The sequence below is a fragment of the Aquarana catesbeiana genome, linkage group LG05 (genome assembly GCF_042186555.1).
Source record: "Aquarana catesbeiana isolate 2022-GZ linkage group LG05, ASM4218655v1, whole genome shotgun sequence".
Classification (NCBI taxonomy): Eukaryota; Metazoa; Chordata; class Amphibia; order Anura; family Ranidae; genus Aquarana; species Aquarana catesbeiana.
In genome coordinates, this window is record NC_133328.1 from 124972368 (window position 1) to 124995622 (window position 23255).

The 23255-nt window shown below is 43.3% G+C and overlaps 1 protein-coding gene across 1 annotated transcript in view; it reads right to left on the reverse strand.

Annotated features, from left to right (window-relative positions):
- JAZF1 (JAZF zinc finger 1) overlaps nucleotides 1-23255 on the reverse strand; it is a 382635-nt gene that overhangs the window by 76850 nt on the left and 282530 nt on the right. The window contains exon 3 of the mRNA XM_073630160.1: nucleotides 18586-18782. Within this exon, the coding sequence (XP_073486261.1) occupies nucleotides 18586-18782 (197 nt within the window). The remainder of the gene's footprint in view (nucleotides 1-18585; nucleotides 18783-23255) is intronic.

Here is a 23255-nt window from a genome sequence, read left to right on the forward strand (position 1 = left end):
TATATGGCAGTACTCAAAATCAGAGCTTTTCTTTTTAGATAGTTCAAAAGCCTGTTTAAGTATAATGGAACAATCTAAGCAGGGTAGCCAGATTTAATGTACAAAAAAAGCCAACTCTGGCCTTGAAAGGAGGCAAATATAGCCAAGACCCTTGCCAAAACTTGCACAAAGAACAAAGGATTATAATAAATGACCGAAACCTAGCCAGTCTGGAATCCCCAAATATAGCTAACAGATACTACTTGGAGACATGGATAGTTAACATTTCTTTCTTACTAGATACAGTTTGGTAAAGTTATGCTGTCAAAACCATCTGTATCTGTCTGGAAAATTCAGTTGAGCATATAATAAAAAAAAAAAAAAAAGCAGAAGTTTAAAGTAATAATAAACAGTTTTTTTAGCCCCCATTCACACATGTACAACTTGTCATGCGACTATGGACCTCACAGTCATGTGACAAGTCGCACCCCATTTTTCCCTATGATAACCTTTCATATCTGTGCGACTTCAAGTCGCAACAACTTTAAAGTAGTTCCGGCATCACTTTGGTCTGACTTTAATGTGACTTGAGGTCCATAGACCTCAAAGTAAATCCTCAAAAGACACATGAAAGTCGTACCTGCATGATATAGATGCAATTTGGGTGCGGCCGGTGTGCGACTTGTAAAAAGAATGCCAGCAGGCCCTTTGGGTCTGGTGTGGATTTTAAGGGGAACCCCATGCCTGCATGGGGTCCCCCCCAAAATCCATACCAGACCCTTATCCGAGCATGCAGCCCAGCAGGTCAGGAAAGTGGGGAAACGAGAGATGCCCCCCTCCTGAACTAGACCACATGCCCACAACCAGTCACTCAACCGGGTGGCACCCTTGTGATGTCACCAACTGGTGTCTCCCTTGTGACGTCAACGACCCAGCATGTCCTCGGTCAATGACCTTACAAGGGGCGATGCTGTGGTGGGGAGATGAGACTGATAAGTTCTGATTTATCTTTGCTTGTGAGTGCATTTTGTTATGTTTTTTAATTACAAAAATAAAGAGTATTGCACCAGAGCCTGTGTGCTCTTCTCTTCTGTTGGTGTGCTTCTAATAATGTTTGTGATGGCCTAGCAACTCAACCCTTTCCCTTCTCTCCTTACATAACCATTCATATAGATGCCAGGGAGGAGCAAAGTAATACTATATAGCAACCTTTGTCATCCAGGGTTCTGTGGATTCCTAGAGTTCCTCCAGAGATTGCTGGGGTCCTTGATCAATGAGCACTTTCTGACAGGATGAGTAACCACTGACACCAATGATTCTTTTTTAGTAATCTGTAGGAGAACGACTTTTCTTTCTGATTACAAATTTGAGGAACACTCTTACTAACCATCACGCACACTCTTACTAACCATGTACTGTGAGCTGTCGATATAGTAATTGATAGCTGGGGTTCCTTGACACCATAAAGCTATTTCAAGAGTTTCTCCACGTTAAAATGGATGAGAAATACGGCAAAAGAGTGTCATTTGAGTGACAGCTCTGAATGTGCTGGGGCTACTGACATCACATCCAAGATGGTGGCACCCAGCAGCAGTTTCACGTGTAGATATTTACACAAGGGGGTATTTACAAGTAAATACAATGCCTAAAATATGTAAACAATGCATATGTAGGTATATCGTATGGGAAGATTATTGTTGAAATGATTGGTCTGATGACAGGGTCTCTTTAACCACTTCCCTACCAGGCCAATTCTGACATTTCTCTCCTACATGTAAAAATCATCATTTTTTTTTGCTAGAAAATTACATAGAACCCCCAAACATTATATATGTTTTTTTAGCAAAGACCCTAGAGAATACAATGGCGGTTGTTGCAACTTTTTATCTCACACAGTATTTGCGCAGGAATTTTTTGAACGCGTTTTTTTGGGGGAAAAAAACTGTTTTGTGTTTTAAAAAAAACAAAACAGTAAAGTTAGCCCAATGTTTTTACATATTGTGAAAGATGAAGTTACGCCGAGTAAATAGATACCTAACATGTCACGCTTCAAAATTGCACACGCTCGTGGAATGGCGCCAATGCTCGGTACTTAAAAATCCCCATAGGCGACGCTTGAAATTTTTTTACTGGTTACATGTTTTGAGTTACAGAGGAGGTCTAGGGACAAAATTATTGCTCTCACTCCAACGTTCGCGGCGATACCTCACATGTATGGTTTGAACACCGTTTTCATATGTGGGCGGGACTTACGTATGCGTTCGCTTCTGCGTGCGAGCACACGGGGACATTGACGCTTTAAACTTTTTTTTTTTTTTTTTTTTTTATTGTTAATTATATATTTTTTTTTTATTTTGACACTTTTTTGAAAAAAAAAAAAAAATTGATCACTTTTATTCCTATTAAAAGGAATGTAAACATCCCTTGTAATAGGAATATGACATGACAGGTCCTCTTAATAGTGAGATATGGGGTCAATAAGACCCCATATCTCACCACTAGGTTGGGAAGCCTGAAATAAAAAAACAAAATAAAACGATCACCGCTTCCCAGCCGAAGCGGCGCCTTTTTTTGAATGGAGAGGCCGGGCGTGACATCATAACATCGCGCCCGGCCTCCGATGATCATAGAGACTCCGGCGACCATCTGGTCCGCCGGAAATCTCTATGATCTACATCGCGGATCTGCTCTCCGTCTCACTGATCGTAATGGTGAGTCGGAACAAGCACCGGAGGGCGGCGGGAGTGGGGGGACGTCCCCTCTCGCCTCCCATAGGAACGATCAAGCGGTGGAACAGCCGCTATGATCATTCCTATGGTGTAGAGATTCGCCGGCTGAAACCGGCAATATCTGAATGATGTCTGTAACTACAGGCATCATTCAGATATACCCGCTCAAAGCCCAGGACATCATATGACGTTGGCGGGCGGGAAGTGGTTAAAGTGTATGTAATCCTCAAATTAATTCTATGTAGTTGGCAATTACACTAGAAATATGAAGAGCCTATGGGTTTAAATCTGTGCTGTGGTTTTTCTTTTACCTGTTGACCCTGACAGTTTATGCAGTGCCTCTTCAATTTCATAACAGGGCAACAATGCTAAGCTAGCGACTTTCAAATCTGCCAACCTTCTGTGCCTCCTGTTTACTGAGCATGCAGCAACATCACCAGCATTAAGCATTTGCTGCCACTTTCTATGTAGCGCCATAGTGATCCCAGACAAAACCTACCATTACATTGGGCTAGACACAACAAACCATGTTACTTATTGTAATTAAACCTAACCGTGGACACCTGCATTATTCTACATTATGTAAACCTATAGGACTTTTTTTTTAAATTTTAGAATCAGGCCCCTTTGCAGCCCATAATAAAAGTAGGCAACCTAATATTGTACAATTTCCCTGGCAAAATATATCTTGCCTGGATTTTTCATTTAGCATAAATATATCTCTATATCCAATGACATCTTCTAATATTATGAGCAGCACACTGATTAAAAAAAAAATATTGTTAAACTATTGTTTTTAGGCTGTATGAATAATTTGTTATTTAGCTGTAAAAATCTAAGACACGTCTGCTGATTTCCTAAACTTATGGAAAATATGAAGAAGGAATCTCAGGAAGTGACATTACAGAAAAAAATAAGGTGTGGTCTGTGGAAGCTGAAATTTACGAGTCTTTAGGGTCTCTCCACTATGGATAAACACAACTCTGCAGCAATTAATGCATTGTTTATGTGCTTATGTGACATTCCAAAATCAAGCTATTCATTATCCATCTCCTACCAATGCTTTAGGGGATTGAGACAACGGATAATAAGCCAGGAGACAGTATCCCATAATGCCTCTCTCAACAAGAACCTAGAAATGAACAAAAAGGCTAATTTTCTAATACAGAGGTCACTGTTAATTTGAATGGATATACTGTAAGACAGTGTTAGTGAAAGCACATAATGTATACTAAAGTTCACATAGAGCCAAAACTTTGTTTCAGATGAAATGGGGAAGAGTTAGACCGGTAGTTACTGGGTGGGCAAGTCTGCAGTAAAATTCAAAGTTCACGGAAATCAGAGTAATGAGTAATTTACTGTACATGGGAAAGAAGTTTAATTAAAAAAAACATTTCTAAAGAAGAAGAAATTATCTTGTAACAAAGTAGGCCAACAAGGCAAGATCTGTTACAGCATACATACACGCAGGTCTAAAGTCCAGCTCCAGCCTCAATATTATTCTTTTATTTTAGATAAAGCAAGGAAGTATTAGACCTGCTATACGATGTCTGATGAGATTTATCCTCACTTTCTGTCTCTGTGACACCAGCATCAGAATTTAGGGAATGGATCTTCCTGTACAGGACACAGACACTTTTAATCTTACCTCGCTGTGCTTAAAAAAATGTTTTTTTGTACTGTTGGGCTCGTTTACACTTTCTTTCGGCTCCAACAACATTAAAGTGCCTATCGCTTCAACATGCTTTCTTGATGTGTTTTTGATGCTCGGTGGTGCTTCGGTGAAGCTTCGGTGATGCTCTTTTGAAGCTTTGTTGAAGCTTGACAGATGCCCTGCATGTGTTTGGATATCTCATACCTGCAATTTCTCCAAAACAAAGCAGAGCTAAAGCTGAATAAAGCCTCTCAAGAGCTGCAGGTGCTTCAAGCAAGCTTTGTCATAGACTTCTATGGAGGCTTTGAAGACGCTTTGAACCACCACTAAAGCGACACAGGGTATAATTTCTGAAGCAAAGCAAAGCAAATGCAAGGGTAAACACGACTGTAAGCTAACCATTTTATTTAGTGACAGGAGCTTTGACTGGCATTAAGAGAGCTTTAAAAAAGCATGTCTGAAGCCCTGTTTTGAAGCAAGTGTAAACTAACCCTTAACCACTTCCCAACCAGCCACAGCAGTTATACTGCAGCAGGATGGCTCCCCTGCGTGAGCCGTCATAGCTGTAGATTCGCTTTTTACGATGCTTTAGCAGGTGCGCGTGCGCCCGCAGCGTGTCCCCAGAGCCAATGTGCGTGCCCGGCAGGCGCGATAACCGCCGAGCACCCATGATCGCACATGACAGAGCGAGAACCGGGATCTGTGTGTGTAAACACAAATCCCGGTTCTCTCAGGGGAGTAGAGACAGATCGTATGTTTGGGAAAAAAAAAAATATTTTGTAGAGTTTCTTGAAGCGTTCTTCCAGTAGAAATGCTGCTAAACGCTCCTAAATGCTACTAATAGCGTTATAGCTTTTTTCCCCTTCTACTGCAAAAACGCTAATAAAATGCTAACTCTCAGCGCTCTTAAACGCTCCTAAAACGCTACTACAGAAAGCTATTACCAGCATTTTATATCTAGCATTTTTTCCAGTGTCTTTTTAGCTTAAAAAAAATGCTAGTGTGCATGGAGCCTCAGACCTACTCTTTACAAGGATCTAAAAAATAGATAGTTATTACACCCTGCTTTGGCACTTCGTTCTAGTGTACAACAATAAGGGAAGCAGGGCACACTCACCGGTCACCCCCACTTTCTCCCTTCAGATGGTACACTTGTACACCCTTCTAGCATATGTTCAAATAATGTGGCAAGTTTTATTTTTTATCTACAGACCTGCTTCAATAAAGATTGAATTGGTTTATGAGAGGCTGTAATTAAATAAGTCACGTTAGTAAACACAGCCGTCTCTAACAGAGAGAACTATGGGGCCACATTTTACACTTATTCTACATTCTGCTTCATTGTGTAATAATACATTCTGGATTTGAGTTTTACACTACACTATTTTTACATGGAGGTATTGTGAAAGAAAAAAGCACAGGAAAAACACAAGCATCCTATAGTTAGGTTTTGGACATTTAAATGATTGTATATATAGTAAAAAGTCAGATTCCTTTTGCTAGTATGTCCCTTATGGGGAGTACACACGGTCGGACTTTTCAGCTACAAAAGTCCGACAGCCCGTCCAACAAACTTTCGACGGACTTTTGGTGGACTTGCGGCGGACTTTCTAACGAACGGACTTGCCTACAAACGATCACACAAAAGTCCGACGGATTCGTACGTGATGACGTACACCGGACTAAAATAAGGAAGTTGATAGCCAGTGGCCAATAGCTGTCCTAGCGTGGGTTTTTGTCCGTCGGACTAGCATACAGACGAGCGGATTTCTGGGTCCGGCGGAGTTACGACGTAAAGATTTGAAGCATGTTCCAAATCTAAAGTCCGTCAGATTTGTGACTGGAAAAGTCTGCTGAAAGTCCGGGGAAGCCCACACACAATCGGATTGTCCGCCGGATTTGGTCCGTCGGCGTCCGTCGGACTTTTGTAGCCGAAAAGTCTGACCGTGTGTACGCCCCATTACTCTGCGCTTACAAATCACTTTAAGTCCAGGTTCACACTGACTGCGGGTTAGAAATCGCGTGAGTTCAGCTGAACTCGCACTATTTCAAACCTGCATGTCAGTCCGACTTCGGGAGTGATTTCAGAGACATCTGTGCGTCTTCATGCTCAGATGTCTATTGAAATCGCCCCTGAAGTCGCCAAATAGCCACCGCCGATTTGGCATGCGATTTGACATTTGAACGTGCATATATGATTAGGTTGGGTTTTTCCCAGGTGATCAATAAATTAGATATGACGTGGTTGTAAGGGGGTTGTAGGGGCAGGACGGAGCTTGTACTGAAATTACCCACGCTTCGCTGGAGTTGGCATCATGGCGGTTTACATTGTTTCAATGCACTATCCATAGGATGTTCTGTGAGTAGGTTTTATGTAATAGAGAATGATGGACATTATGTTACATTGAATATGTATGGAAATTTACCTTATTCACTTTGTCACTTGAGGTGATCTTTCGATTTATTTTATTTATTTATTTTTGATTTTGCATTCACTGACTGAGATTTTATACAGTATAGTGCAACAGCATTGATGTATATCAGGGGTATTGAATTAAAATTCATGGAGGTCCGATCAGAAACATTTTCTGCTAGCAAGTTTGTGCGATGACTCAGGTCCTTCACATCATAGCCCCCCTTTTTTTATATCACAATTCCATTCTTACATCATAATCCTCTGCCCCCATCCCGTCACACCCCACAGTGGTGTCCTCTGCCCTCCTTTATAGCATCCCCTCCCCACAGCAATGTTCTCTGCCTCCTCTTCCCATCACAGCCCCCCGTGGCTCTGCCCTCCTTCACACTGCAGCCCTTGCAGCTCTGCCCCCCCCATTCACATTACAGCCCCCCACAGCTCTGTCCCCCCAATATACATTGCAGCCCCTGCAGCTCTGTCCCCTATTCACATTACACCACTGCAGCTCTGCCCCCCATTCACATTACTGTCCCCTCACAGCTCTGTCCTCATAATTTACATTACAGCCCCTGCAAATCTGCCCTCCATTCGCATTAAAGCCCCCCACAGTTCTGTCCCCCAATTTACATTGCAGCCCCAACATCACTGTCCCTCCCCCACATTCAAATTACAGCCCCTGCATTGCTGCCCCCTCCATTCACATTACAGCCCCTGCAGCTCTGCCCCCCCCCACAGTCCCTGCAGCTCTTTCCCCTGCCCATCCACGGCCCCGTCCCCCTTGCAGCCCTGTCTCCCCCCCATTCACATAACAGCCCTTGCAGCTCTGTCTTCCCCATTCACATTACAGCCCCTGCAGCTCTGTTCCCTCCCTATTCACATTACAGCCCCTGCAGCTCTGTTCCCTCCCCATTCACATTACAGCCCCTGCAGCTTTGTTCCCCCCCATTCACATTACAGCCCCTGCAGCTCTGTTCCCTCCCCATTCACATTACAGCTCCTGCAGCTTTGTTCCCCCCATTCACATTACAGCCCCTGCAGCTCTGTTCCCTCCCCATTCACATTACAGCCCCTGCAGCTTTGTTCCCCCCATTCACATTACAGCCCCTGCAGCTCTGTTCCCTCCCCATTCACATTACAGCCCCTGCAGCTTTGTTCCCCCCATTCACATTACAGCCCCTGCAGCTCTGCCCCCTACAGCCCCTGCCCCCCCACATTATAGCCCCCGCAGCTCTGCCCCCTCCTCCCATTCACATTACAGACCCTGCAGCTCTCTTCTCCCAACCCCATTCACAATGTAGCCCCTGCAGCTCTGTTCCTTCACTCTTCTACCTTACTCGGGCACAAAGCAGAGAGCCACAGTAAAGACTGCTCTGGATGAAGGGCAGGATTGGCATCTGCTGGAATTAATTTATGACTGCCCTGCATCCCAACAACCAGTCACCGGCTGGTTAACTTCTAGAGTTAACTCCGGTAGCTCCTGCACCCACCCTCCATTCATAGCAGCTGTGCCTCCCAACAGTGACAGCGTCTGATTCCAAAAACCAGCTCCTATATGGTAGAACCAAGGTGGGCTGGGTGGAACAGTGATGTGGGCGGAACCTGCACCGCGGGCCACCATTTAGGGATGCCTGATGTATATGAACATTGCACTTGTATTTTTGTTCTTCTAAGTGCAGGTGTGCAGAATAGTCACTACTTTCATATATGGTTAATATTTCTTTAATTATTATGAATTTTTTTCTTTATTTAATTCAAGCACCGAGCGCAGTTTTTTATTTTCTATAAAGTGGTTTTAAACCTCAGCATGAAATATGAACAAAGCATATCCCTCTATAGCAGCCTTTAAACCAGGGTGCCCAGGCACCGAGGTGCCTTGAGGTTTCTTCAGGGGTGCCTTGGCAAAATTGCCCAAAAATTGTATACAAGCCAGCCGGTGGATCAAGCCTACCTTTTAGTTACAGAAAACCACAGGTTTTCATGGTGCATCAATAGGACATGCTAGCCACCGGCATCCTAACAACCAAATATTGTCTTCAGTTTAAAAGGAGGATGTCGGACACCTACACAGCATCCTTTTGTAACCCTCCCCTGCCCCTCTCTATCAGCATTGGGGTTACATTAGCTGACTGATGGGAGAGAAACTGAGGGAGAAGAGAAACGTTGGAATACTAGTCAGTACCAGTGTGCAAAAGTGTACAGTATTTGCTTTGGAAGAATAAATCACCTCTAACATTGGGTTTCCTACGCATGGATGTTGCTGCATTATGTAAAACTATTGGTATAGTTTTTTTACATTTTAGAATGGGGTGCCTCGAGATTGTCCTTAACTTTAAAGGGTACCTTGAGATTGTCCTTAACTTTAAAGGGTACCTTGAGATTGTCCTTAACTTTAAAGGGTACCTTGACTGAAAAAAGGTTGAGAAACACTGCTCTATAGTATGAACTTGTATTAATTAGGAGCATTAAGTACGATTTTTGTCTCCTGCTTCGTTCCTCTGCTATCAGCATGAATCACTTCTGACAAGTTTTCCTGACACCAAGAGAAAAATGGTGACAGGAGAGGGACCTCCAACAGATTGGCAGTCTCAGCTCTGTTCTTGTGTGCTGTGTGAAGCAGGTGTGTCCCTTCCCTCCAATCAGCTCTCAGAGCTCTCCTCACTGCAGAGTGTAATTTCAGCTATTTGTCCCTTTTATTCTGACAGCCAAGACAAGCTTTATAAATTCTGGACTTTGAACAGTTGTAGAGGAAAGAAGACTGCAAATTAACAGATGCAACTAATGTAGGAGGATTTGTTTCATCTCTGTGTATCATCTGGGGACAGTCACTTCACTGGGTACATGTAAGGGTTTAAAACCACTTTAAATGGCTGTACATAAATAATTGCTCATCACCAGTATATTTGAAACTGATCAGCAGTTGATCATGAGTTCACTATAAACACATATTATACTTTTACATATCGCCTATGGCTATCTTTAGTATAAGGAAAAAATAAATGTGAGGACAAAAATATGCAAGCAGAGATTACCGACTTCTAATTCTGGCTTTAATACCAAGAGGGTCACTGACATGGAACAAGCATGTGACCAGAGAAGTCAACCTGTACTTTAACCAGGTAGGGCAAAGCAACATGTTGACTTTATTCCCCCCTTTAATTCCTTCTCCCCAGCAACATACTGTATACTTGCATTACTTTTGCTACACGTTTGCTCCATACACAAACTGGCAACAAGAAAAAAAAACAAAAAACAGTAAACTGAGGTCAGCCATATAACAGCTCTGGGCCAATCACCAAGCAACAGAGCTATCACATAGGTTATGTCATATACTTCTCCATAACTAGAAGTAAGAGGTATTTCCATCGCTCCCAGTGCTTGGATGGTGTTAAGTGCAATGAAGAAATGTGAGTATGACCCGATGCCCAAAGCATGGGTTCGCTTTGATGCCCAATTGAACTCTCTTTATTACTGTAATGCTGTTAGGCGGCATAAACAGTAATAAATATGCCTCTTTTTTACTGTTTTTATCAGTAAGGTGCTGCAGCAAGGGTTACAACCTTGTACTGCCACACAAAGGCTCATGTACCGGACACTCCTGCAGTCTACTTGCATGCTCTGTGCAGTGGGGGCACCCAAGTAGGTTCGCTCCCGAGCTGCTTCTCTGCGTGTCCATTTCTCTCTTCTCATTGGCTCCCTGGCTGTGATTGACAGCAACGGGAGCCGATGGCTCCCGCTGCTGTCTCAGCCAATGAGGAGGGAGAGTCCCCAGAGAGCCAAGGCCCTCATGCACATCGCTGGATCGTGATTGGGTTCAGGTAAGTATTAGGGGGCCTGCTGCACATAGAAGGTTTTTTTTACCTTCATGCATAGGATGCATGAAGGTAAAAAAACTTGAGCCTTTAGAATCACTTTAATGCCTAAGCACAATTTTGCAATTTTGCCATGTGTTAGTAAAATCATGCTTATCATCATAACTACTTTGTGCATCCAGGTGGATTATAATTTTTTTTTTTTTTTGCTGCAGCACTTTGGTAAAAAAAAAAACATACTCATTACTGTATATGCAGCCTGACTGCAATACAGAAATACATTAGGATGGTTCAATTGGCCCTAAGACCCAGCTTTAAAGTCAGTAATGGCAACTCCTGTATTACTGTCCTCATATATTCCCCTTAACGTGTTCTCTGTGGAAGCTAGAGCAGTCTGTCATGGTTATATTTACTACATGATCCCATTTTTTGTACCATGATGAAAACAAATTACAGAACCAGAATCGGTATCCAAAACAAACTGGTTTTTAAGTCCCCGTGTACAACACAGTATAAATTACTGGAAACACAAGCATTCTCTAAAAATTTTACTGAGCGAAAATAGAAAATGAATCTGTAGACGGAAATATGCCTCCTCCTTTATTGCTTGCATTCTCTTCTCTATGCGGCAAAAATTTGATAGCTTAGTAATGGATCTGACAGACATTGGGCTGCTTACGTCCAGACCACATCATAAATTACCTTCTTCAACAGTGGCTAAGTGAAAACTCATGTTTTACTCTTCCCTGAAGTAGAAGCCAAATGAAACAGTCATCTGCATTCTTCTGAATTCATTGATGAAGTCACATATGTGTATATGCATTAACTCCTTACTACCTTCATTTCCAAAATGATTAGCAATTTTTTGTGAACTAAAGAAAAATTACAGTTTTTAAAGTTCAACTCTAGGTTCAAATTCTTGGATTTAAATAGATTCCTCAAAAGTCACAAAAGGTATATATGCACTTTGTGTGTACCAAATGCCTTTTAAAAGCCAGATGTTACTTTGTAAATGCAGCAGTGACATCATTACTGTGCTGTACATTTCCTGTGCAGAGAGTAGAGCTGTGGAAGGGATCCAGCAAGTCTGCCCACTACAGGCTGCCTGCAGAAAAAACAGGAGGAGGGGGTGGACACAAGACCAGTCACCTAGCACAAGGAGAGAAGTAGCAGTGACTGGTCTTTACTACATGAAACTCCTGCACAGAGACAAAGTAAATACGATTAGGAATACACATTATTATAGAGGATTATACAGGGTGCCTCCTGTATTTAAACAATATTTATTTAGACTTGAGTTCAGCTTTAAAGGCTGTTAATATATAGATTTGATACCTCAAACCAGGGGTTCTTACACTGGCCTTACACTGGCTTGAGTTGCAGTGGCATTTTGTAGAATCCAAACATCCAAATAGTAGCAACCAACACATCAATGTTACAGCTTGCTACAATACATACACTACCAGGGGTATTGAATTAAAATTCACGGCGGTCCAGCCACTAAAGTTTTCTTCCAGCAGTGGTCTGAATCGTATGTTTGATTCTTAATGGCACCTTGAAGCATTGGCAAAAGCTGCACGTTTTTGTGAGCGCCAAACCAGCTTGGTGCAGCGCAATTTAAAAGGGTCAGGGACTACTTTATGTGTTATAAACCAAACATCACATCACAATCCCATCATTACAACAGTGTTCTCAGTCCCCCTGCACATCACAACCCCCCCCCCCCTTTACATCACAGCCCCCCTTCACATTACTGTCCTCAGTCCCCCTTCATATTACCCCCCTCCCCTCACATCCCTGTCGTCACCCCCTTTACATTCCTATACTTATCCCCCCTTTATATCACCTCTCTTCCTTCAGATTCCTGTCCTCAGCCCCCTTTATATCACCCCCCCTCCTCCTTCACATTCCTGGCCTCAGCCACCCATCACATTACTGTTGTCACACCCCCACCCCTTTACATTCCTATCCTCACCCCCCCTCCCCCTTTACACTCCTGTCCTCACCCCCACTACCCCTTTGCATTCTTGTCCTCACCCCCACTACCCCTTTACATTCCTATCCTCACCCCTTCCCCCTTTACACTCCTGTCCTCACCCCCTGTGGCCAACCTTTTGCATTCCTGTCCTCACCCCCACTACCTCTTTATATTCCTATCCTCACCCCCCTCCCCCTTTAAACTTCTGTCCTTGCCCCCACTACCCCTTTACATTCCTGTCCTCACCCCCACTACCCCTTTAAACGCCTGTCCTCATCCCCACTACCCCTTTACATTTCTGTCCCCACCCCCACTACCCTTTTACACTACTGTCCTCACCCCCACTACCCCTTTACATTCCTGTCCTCACCCCCCCTCCCCCTTTACACTCCTGTCCTCACCCTCACTACCCCTTTAAACTCCTGTCCTCACCCACCCCTTTACACTCCTGTCCTCGCCCCCACTACCCCTTTACATTCCTGTCCTCACCCGCACTACCCCTTTACATTCCTGTCCTCAACCCCATTATCCCTTTAAACCCCTGTCCTCACTCCCCCTACCCCTTTACACTCCTGTCCTCACCCTCACTACCCCTTTAAACTCCTGTCCTCACCCACCCCTTTACACTTCTGTCCTCGCCCCCACTACCCCTTTACATTCCTGTCCTCACCCCCACTACCCCTTTACATTCCTGTCCTCACCCCCACTACCCCTTTAAACCCCTGTCCTCACGCCCCCTACCCCTTTGCATTCCTGTCCTCACCCCCACTACCATTTTACATTCCTATCCTCACCCCCCCTCCCCCTTTACACTCCTGTCCTCACCCCCCACTATCCTTTTATACTCCTGTTCACACCCCCACTACCCCTTTACACTCCTGTCCCCACCCCCACTACCCTTTTACATTCATGTCCTCCCCCCACTACCCCTGTACACTCCTGTCCTCAACCCCACTACCCCTTTACACTCCTGTCCTCCCCCCACTACCCTTTTACATTCCTGTCCACACCCCCACTACCCCTTTACACTCCTGTCTTCATCCCCACTACCCCTTTACATTCCTGTCCTCAGCCCCCCCCCCCTTTATACCACCCCCTCCCTTCAGATACCTGTCCTCTGCCCCCTTAACATCATCCTCGGCTTCCTCCACATCATTTACAGCAGTAAGAGCTCTCTTTAATGTCCTACCTACACAAAGTGGGAGGTACATCAGTCTAGAGCTGACATTGGCAGCAGGACAGCCCTGCATGGATGTCGGGAGGCTGACAACGGAAGCAGGACAGCTCCAAGGGCACAACTTTTCCTGGTAACCAGCTTGTGATTGATTGCTAGCAACCAATCACCTGCTAGTTAGCTTGAACTCCCTCCTTCCATCCAGAGCTGTACTGCCTTCGATATTAGCCTCCTGCCATCCATGCGGAGCTGTCCTGCCACCAATGTTGGCTTGAAGAGTATGACAGCAGTGAGGGCGGCTGAGCGGGCTCCTAAATGGCAGGATAGCGACTGGTCTGAATGGAACAATGACTTGGGCTGGACACGGACCACAGTTCGCCATTTAGTGATGACTGCACTATATCGTGTGTTGTTGCACACTGCCTTGCAGAAAAAGCTGCACATGTAAAACACGTTCATTAACACAAACACAGGAGTAAGGGGACCCCTAAACATCTAAGTGCCCAATTAAGGATTTTACCCCCAGATTTAAAGTGAGTGAGCCTGCTCATTTTTTAATGACAAGCCCATTACTGGACACTGTAGAACTGATTTATGGGATAGCTGGTGGATAGTTAAACCCCTAAAATTGACAAATAATTTGAAATACCACCTAACTCACTCTTTTTTTTCAGTACACCTAAGCAGAAAAAACTTAAAGCGGCGCTCCATTCAAAAGCGGAAGCTCCGCTTGTTTGCCTCCTCCCCATCTCCGCTGCCACATTTGGCACCTTTCATGGGGGCGGTAGGGGGGAGCGGGTACCTCGTTTTGACAGGTATCCGCTCCCACTTCTGGCTGACTTCGCCGCAGCAAACTCAGCCGGAAGTTCGGCCACCCTCCTTCCTACGCCGCCGGGCCATTCACAAAGGCACATCACGTCTTCTGCATGCGCAGTGGGGAACTGGCTGTAAAGCCTCAAACCTTCACTGCTGGTCTCCCTTAGCCGAGATGGCGGCGGCAGCATCTGAGAGCCGATTAAAAAATCGGCTCGGGTGAAGACACCGCTGGATTCGTGGACAGGTAAGTGTCCTAATATTAAAAGTCAGCAGCTACAGTATTTTTTTTTTCTGAAGGAGCTTGGAGCTCCACTTTAAAGCTGGTCATAGATGGATCAAATCCTGGCTGGTTCAGCCAAGAAATCGATCCATCTATAGGTAGGCTGATTGTATCCAGGTCAATCCATTGCTCGACTTTGGTACAACCAGCATGTTGGATTTTTAGCATGCGGTATATAGCCGCTAGCAGTAATCACTATGTTCTCCCGGCAGGGATGGCTCCTAGCGACCCCCTCTCCTGCTGCCAGCATCACTGAACACTGCTCCTCTGCAGAATAATCCCCAGGTAAAGTCTTTTAAAAAATAAATGACGCTACTGTATCCTGCAGTGACAGGTCAGCAATACCAAACGGTGCTGATTGGACACAAGAGATCAACACTACCGAAACTGCAACTGAGTAAGGAAGAGTTGCTTTATAGTTAAGGTCCATTAAAACTTGGAAAAATATGATGTAAAAAAAAATCTTAATTATTAGAATAGGATTAAATTGGTTCTTTGGTAAGGTTTCAATTGCTGTCTGTGCCCCCAATAAAATTTCCTGTCCTGCAGTGTCAGTTCGTGTCAAGGTGTTAGGGACATTAGGGAAACTCTTTCCAATGGGGATGCAAAGAATAAAAATCCATCAGAAGCTCTAATCTTTCCTCTACCCAAAATGTAAAACTGATTGGCTGCAGTTGGAATTAACAAAACAAGTTTGTCACAACCTTATAACTACTCTACTAAAACAGAAAACATTTTTTTTACTTGAAAATGTGAATTGTTGCTAATTATCGCCCTCTAACTTATAGCAGTTTCCTAATATTACTGGTAAATTATCCAAATATCTTTATTGGAAAATAATTTTACTGCTAAGCATTTGTACTAATCTGGTTTGCGCAAACTGCTGGAAACTGCCAAGGACTGAACCAATCAGAGAACAGAGGCTTTGTTATAATTCCAAAGCACACTCCCCAGGTTTTAAGGTTTGACTTGACTTCTTACATGGCCTTCATTTATTCCTGCACACAGTAGTGAACCCCATGCTGGCAGCAGCGCTGATACATATAACATTTTCCTTAATATGCTTCTTAAACTGATAAAACTATTCAGTGAGGGTCCTGTCATAAAATGTGTGCACATTATCCAATATTGCTTTGGGTGCTCCTAAGATTTCTATGGTTGATTAACAATTTCTACGGTTTAATCATTCTGCAGGAAAGGGAATGTTTACTTTGGAATAAAAAAGTCATTATATACTGCCCTTGGAGCATAAAAAAGCCGCCAGGACCCAAAATGAGTACAACTTGGAGTGATTCTTTCAAGGCCAAAAAGATGAATTTATGACGTCCAAAGTAAGATATGAAAAGGCGAGACTGCAGTGCGGTGTCTCTGGGCAAAGATGTGGGATAAGACTTTCCGATCCTTGGGGCTTAGCATGTCTGGTCCATGCTTGTTCAATTATTCCACTCACACCACCAACTACAGACTTGGATGGGGCACTGCAAGGTGGTTCAACTTATAAAAGGAGTGTCTAGTATGGATAAATCCAATCTGGCTTATGAAAGACCGCCACTAACAAACATTAATTAGAGAACCATCTGCCTCCCTTGGAAGCCTGGAAGTAGAACCCTTGCAGCAAAAGCCTGGATGTATAATGTAAGAAAGAAATGTTTAAAGAGGACTTTTGTAGGTAAAAAGCAGTATGAAGCAGTAAAAAGTGGTATGAAAGCAGTTCCATAAGGTGGTAGAAATACATGATAACCTCTCCACACATGCCCTGTATTAGACACTATATCTAATATGATATTGCACTAAGGAGCATATTTAAAAAGCAGTAATTTTCACTTTCACTAAACACTCACTGGTGGTGTATCAAACACTGCCATTTAAACACAAATACCTGGTAGATTCACCTGCAGTGAATGTTTGTTGAATGTCAGATTCATAAATACACCCCTATTTGTAACTTTGTACCTACTTTTCTTGGAGTCCACTGAGGGACACAAGAACACTTTTGGGTTATACTTCCACTCACAGGAGGATTGGACACCAGAAAATAAAAATGGTAGGCCAGCCCAGGATAACTCCTCCGGCTACCAGCATGCCTCAACTGTAGCAAATCAGTACAGACAGCATGATCATAAACACAGGAGTGAAACCTGCCCCTTGAAAGAAAATGATTTTATGGGTTTTTAGGATTAGAAATTTTCAATCTCATCCATTGAGGGACACAGGAAGTCTTTGACCTTTGGGACATTCAAAAGCAGGTAGAGCTTTGAGAATGTGTGAACAGACCAGGTAGCAGTCTTGCAAATCTGAGAGAAAGTTGCTTGATGCTAAAAAGCCAACAAAATACTATATTATAGTGTGCCTTTACAGAAAAGGATGGAACCGGATTCATGAGAACATAAGTTTGGATGATGGTCTTCCGGAGCCACCTAGAAATGGTGGAATGAGTTATAGAAACTAGAAAGGAAATCCTTCTTGTTAAAAGAAGCAGTGCCTGAGAGATAGACTCTCACAGTCCAAATTACATCTAGACAATGGAAGGAAATTTCCTTTTAGTGAACTGGAGCTGCACAGAGGGACAGAAGAACAATTTCCTGGTTGATGTGAAAGGCAGAGACTACCTTGGAGAAGAAAGTAGTCCTGGGCTTCAATAGCACCTTGTCCCTATGCAGAACCAGAAAAGGTTTCATGCAGGAAAAGCCACCAGCTCAGAAACTCATCTGGCAGAAGTAATGGGCACAAGAAACATCACATTTTGAGTAAAAGCAGAGAGAGGAGTGTCTCTAATGGATGCAAAAGGCAATTTATGAAGCACAAAGAGAACCAGATTCAGATTCCATAGAGTAATAGGGAACGGATAAGGAGAGACACATGGGAAACCCCCTACACAAATATTGTCATCAGAGAGAGATGCCCAAAATCTCAGAAACAGAATAAAAAAGTAAAAAACCTGACCCTTTCTAGTGCTGAGAGCCAGACCCTGGTCCAGACCTAGCTGTAGGAAAGAGAGAATTAGTTCCACTCCTGGGGTGAAAACCCTAAGACTTACAACAAGTAAATGATGCCTTCCATGTTCAATGACAGACAATGCGAGAAATAGATTTCCTGGCTTTAAGCATCATAGGAACCACAGACTCAGATGTTCCTGTCCCTCCAGAACCTAAGCTTCAACTGCCATGCTGTTAGAGTCAGAGAATGTGAAGCTGGATTGCAAATCAGTCCTTGGGACAGATATTGCTGACGATCTAGTACAACCCACATAGTGTCTGCTGGGACCCCTAGTCTTACTGGGGCTTGTGTACCACATACACCTGTGCCAGCCTAATGCAATGAGGATCATCAGAATGCCCTCCAGCTCGATCCTGCAAAGCAGATAAGGAAGATGTTTTAGGGGAGGAAAGGCATAGATTAGGGTGTACTGATCCCACAGAACCTCCAGAGCATCCATGGCTTCAACCAGATGTTCTTTAGACCTGAAAACAAACCTGTCAAAGTTTACTGTTGAAACTGTCAGCCAGGAGGTCCACATCTGTTGTCGCCCCCCCCCCCCCCCCTGACAACACCTGAAGCAATCTGGAGTAGATTTTTAATTTCTTTTTTTTTTTTAGCCCTGATAGTAAAGATACAAAATATGTACACATTCACTATGCGTTCCTTTTAAAGGGGTTTGGGAGTATAGACGAGCAGTAAAATCATCACTACATGTGGAAACTCTTTTTTGAATAGATTTTTGGTAGGTGAATTATACTAAAGACCCCTTACCTGTAGGGGTGCTGCTACGGAATGATGAAGATGGAGTGATGGGTGGGGTGACTGGTGGGGTGAGGCTGCCGCTCCCATGACGTGGGGGTGTGGACACATTTCCTCGGGATACAGAATTTGACAATGTCAGTGAGAGCTTGGGCTGGATTTTCTTCTTTAAGGTTTCTTGTTCTCGTCGAGCTGCATCAGTCATAAATCTACAAAATTACAATAAAAAAAAAAAACATTGTAAATTCAACAGTATGAACAGTAGATGGATGCCTTATAATGATGTGCTCCTGTAACTATGTGACAAATAAGTTTACCGTTACCTTTGCATCTATTTTTATTCACATATTGCCAGCATGAATCATACCAGACCATATTAAAATATTTCTTTGCTGTGCTACTAAAATCTAAGTCATCTGATACACATTTTTATTGTTAAAGACCCAATGGCTTTAGGATGAAGTTTCCGGGGAACCAAAAGTCCCTTAACAGCTGACTGTTGGGTACTGCTTCTAAGTTGTTTTGTACACAAAAAAGTACCACTACTATACAGTTGTATTGTTGGAAACTTAATGAAAATTACTGATCCAAAAAAAAAAAAAAAAGCACCCAGTGTTCCCACATTTGATGCGCTATGGATACAATCTACGTTAGACTTGCCAATAAATATGTATTGTGAGGGCCAAACTGAGAAATGAATTCAATTTATATTCAATCAAGTAAACCCTGATTGCACAGATTGTTGCATGTGCGGTCAGCTTTATCTCTTCTGCAATGTTTTTACTGAAGCTTTCATAACTGAAAAGAGAAACAAAACAACATGGGCACTTCCTGCCTTCTCTTTTTTTTTTTCTCGAACCATGGGCAAATGTTAACAACACACCCTTTAATCCAGTGATGTGCTTTACATTTACTGTAAAGCACAGGTACCTTCAGGAGTTTTTATATCAGCCTCCTGTAATCCCTTATACAGCAGCATTTAGACTGGGGTAGGGAGGATCAGCACTTTGAGCTAATCAGTGCTTCATTGCTTTCCACAGCTCTTGCAGCCTAAAGCCCCATACACATGGGCAGTTCAATAGAAACCAACCGGCATGCTGCCCATGTGTACTAAAGCCAGTCCGAGGCCAGCTGTTCAGTTGGTATCTGTCAAAGGGTCAAGACTGGAAAAGGTCTGCACTTACTGGAGTGTTCTAGCGGGGGGGGTTCAGAACACAACAGGATAACATCGGATTGTTAGTACAGTGGTCTGATCTGAGCTGTGTAAAAATAGTGTGTACTAGGCTTTACACTAAATGCATTTACAGGAAATCAGAGGCATAATGTTTTCAAAGTCATGCTGCTCCTTCACTTCCCAATCAGGGGCTCAGGGAGAAGAAATAACCAATTCAAATGTCATGTTTTTCAATATATACCCATCAGGTACTGATAGCTATTTTCATATTTATAAGGGGTTAACCTAAGTATGCAGCTATAATGCTGCATACACATGGTTGGAATTTCCATCAACAAATGTTCGATGTGAGCTTATTGTCGGAAATTCGTGTGTAGGCTCCATCGGACATTTGTTGCCAGAATTTCTGACAACAAAAATTTGAGAGCTGGTTCTCAAATTTTCCGACAACAAAATCTGTTGATGGAAATTCCGATCGTGTGTACACAATTCCAACGCACAAAATTCCACGCATGCTCGGAATCAAGCAGAAGAGCCGCACTGGCTATTGAACTTCATTTTTCTTGGCTTGTCATACGTGTTGTACGTCACCGCGTTCTTGACGTTCAGAATTTCTGACAACATTTCTGCGACCGTGTGTATGCAAGACAAGTTTGAGCCAACATCCGTCGGAAATAAACCCAGGATTTTGTTGTCGGAATGTGCGATCGTGTGTACGTGGCATTAGGGTAATTAAGAACATACAACATATGAAGGGCATACAACTGATATCATGAGATAATTCACTTTTCTTGCAATTAAAAAATATTTTTTTTCTAACAGAGCTTGGTACACTGTTTAAATTCTGTCTTCAGTTTGTGCTTCCTTGGGGGTATTCTAGCTTACGTCAGCCATCTTTAGATTGAGTTGCAAAAGAACTTTGGAAAGTTGCATCACCACCCAGAAAAGGCTTAATAAGCAACCAATCATAGGATTCTGGCAGCAAACTAATCACCTTTTGTTCTAAAGAACGTGCAATAAAGTTAAAAGTAATAAGAATGGAAACATTAGCCAGAATAAAACAATGGGAAAATATCTGCAATGTAATTAAAACAAGTGGAAGAGTTTAACAGTATTTGGATGTTACAGCTGAGTTATAGTTCTCAAAACTCACAAAATGCAACTAGGATCATATTAAACAAATAATAGGATTTTGGACTTACTAGTAACATTCTTTTCTTGGAGTACAGTACAGGACAATAATCGTTAGTCCTAATCCATGAGTTTTATGTGCCTACCTTCAGGTAATTGGACACTGGCAAAATAAAAGAAAGGGGCAAAATACAACATCTCCCACTCCGAACAAGCCTCAGTTTTAAAGCAATTCAATAGGCAGATCCTAGAAACAGAGGGGAAGGACCAGTGTCCTTTACTGTACTCCAAGAAATTGATTTTAGTTTGTCAAAATTCTTATTTTCTTCATTTAAAAACCATGGAACGTCCAAAAGCAGTCCAACTGAGGGGTGAGCAAAACAGCAAATAAACCCCAACAAATCCATGTAACAAATGGGTCAAGAAGGCTTGACAGGCTCAGATAGCAGCTTGTACCACCATATGCCTGAAACTGGCACAAGAAGAAGCCTGAACATCCACTTTGTAGAGCTTAGGAAACGTAAGAAAAAAAGGTCAAGTGGCAGCCTGAGAAACAGATGCCTGATGCTGAAGAACCCATTAAGCATTAACAGATCTTGGTGCACTTTAACAAGGAAGGGATGAACCCTATTCTTTAACCCAGTGGTCTCCAAACCTTGTAGACAAAGGGCCAGTTTAGTGTCCTTCAGACTTTAGGGACTGAGGCCAGTGGAAGTAGAAAATGCCCCTGCATCAATGGGAGTAGACCATATCTCAGGCTTGATGGTCAGTGGAAGTAAAAAACTATTACCTAGTGGAGTGGTCAGAAGGTGGAGGAATAGTGCCCCATCATTGGTGCTAGTGAGAGCAATAGTGTGCAACTGTTTATATCAGTAGAAGGAATTATGCCCCATCATTGGTGTCAGTGGAAGGACTAGTGCCCCATCGTTGGTGTCAGTGGAAGGAATGGTGCCATATTGTCAGAGGGAGAAACAATACCCCAAAGGGCTGGATAAAGGCAAGCCAAATTTGGCCCAGAGGATGCAGTTTGGAGACCACTGCTTTAGACCATAGGCTCAAATGATAATCTGTTGATAATATGTTTAATCTACCTAGCAATGGTGGAGTGAGAAACAGGAAGTCCCCTGTGGGAACCCTCTAAAAGCACAAAGAAGGGATCTGATTGCCTAAAAGAGGCTGTTGCTGAAGGTAAACTCACATAGCACATACCCCAGCCAAATTAATGGAGTCAAATCTCCTTTGGATGTTTTGGAGCAGGATATAAGGAAGGAAGGAAGGTCTATTTGGTCCTCATATACATTTCAAGGCTTACTTTTCAATTTGGTTTCTAGGAACCCCCCTTTCCTCATGAGATCATGACAGGAGGTAGTTTCAAGGCTCCCCTTTGTGAGCTTAAGGTATGCAGGGAGCCTTGTTTAGGTTTAGTGACCTGAGGTGAGTTCACATGGCATATAGGGGTAGGCCATGTGAGTCTTGCCACAGTATATTCAGGCTAGATAAGAGCCTGATTATGATTGGTTATTTTAAAATTGAGGTCACATGGCTTGCTAGAGTGGGCCATGTGAATTCAACCGGAATATTCCAGATCCCCCCTCTGAGCCTGCCTATAAAAAGGGGTTCCGTTTTTGGCGAGCTCATTCGCCTCAGAAGGCACAGCTATGGTGCTCCCCACTCTCCCAACCCCCCCAAAAAATATATATATATTTTTGTCACGGCCAAGATATTGTGTGGTAAGGTCACCTTGAAATCAAGGGGGACATTTGGAGTACTATGCAAGTTGGCCTGAGTTTTAATGACTGGGTCTAAGGCCCCTTTCACACAGGGGCGGGAGCAGCGTCGGGGATAAAACGGCGCTATTTTCAGCACCACTTTACCATTGTTTTAGCGGCGGTATTCGGCCGCTAGCGGGGGCGGTTTTACCCCCCCTGCTAGCGGCCGAGAAAGGGTTTAAACCACCGCAAAGCGTTGCTGGCGCTATGCTGGCGGTATAGCCGCGCTGCCCCACTGATTTCAATGGGCACCGCTCCTTCACCGCTCCAAAGATGCTGCTAGCAGGACTTTTTTTACTGTCCTGCCAGCGCAGCACTCCAGTGTGAAAGCCCTCAGGGCTTTCACACTGGAGACACAGCAGCGGCTCTTTCAGGGCGTGTTGCAGGCGCTATTTTTAGCGATGTAGAGCCTGCAAAGTGCCCCAGTGTGAAAGGGGTCTTAAAGTATTATAAAGCTGAATTTGAGTAATTTTGGGAAGTTTCAATTTTGAATTATTTATGATACAGCTTGAGCCGTGGTGGCTAAGCTGTTTTGAGTGTTGTCATTTATTGAAAATTAATTTTATTATTCAATATATCTTGTTTTAACCACTTAAGCCTCTTTCTGA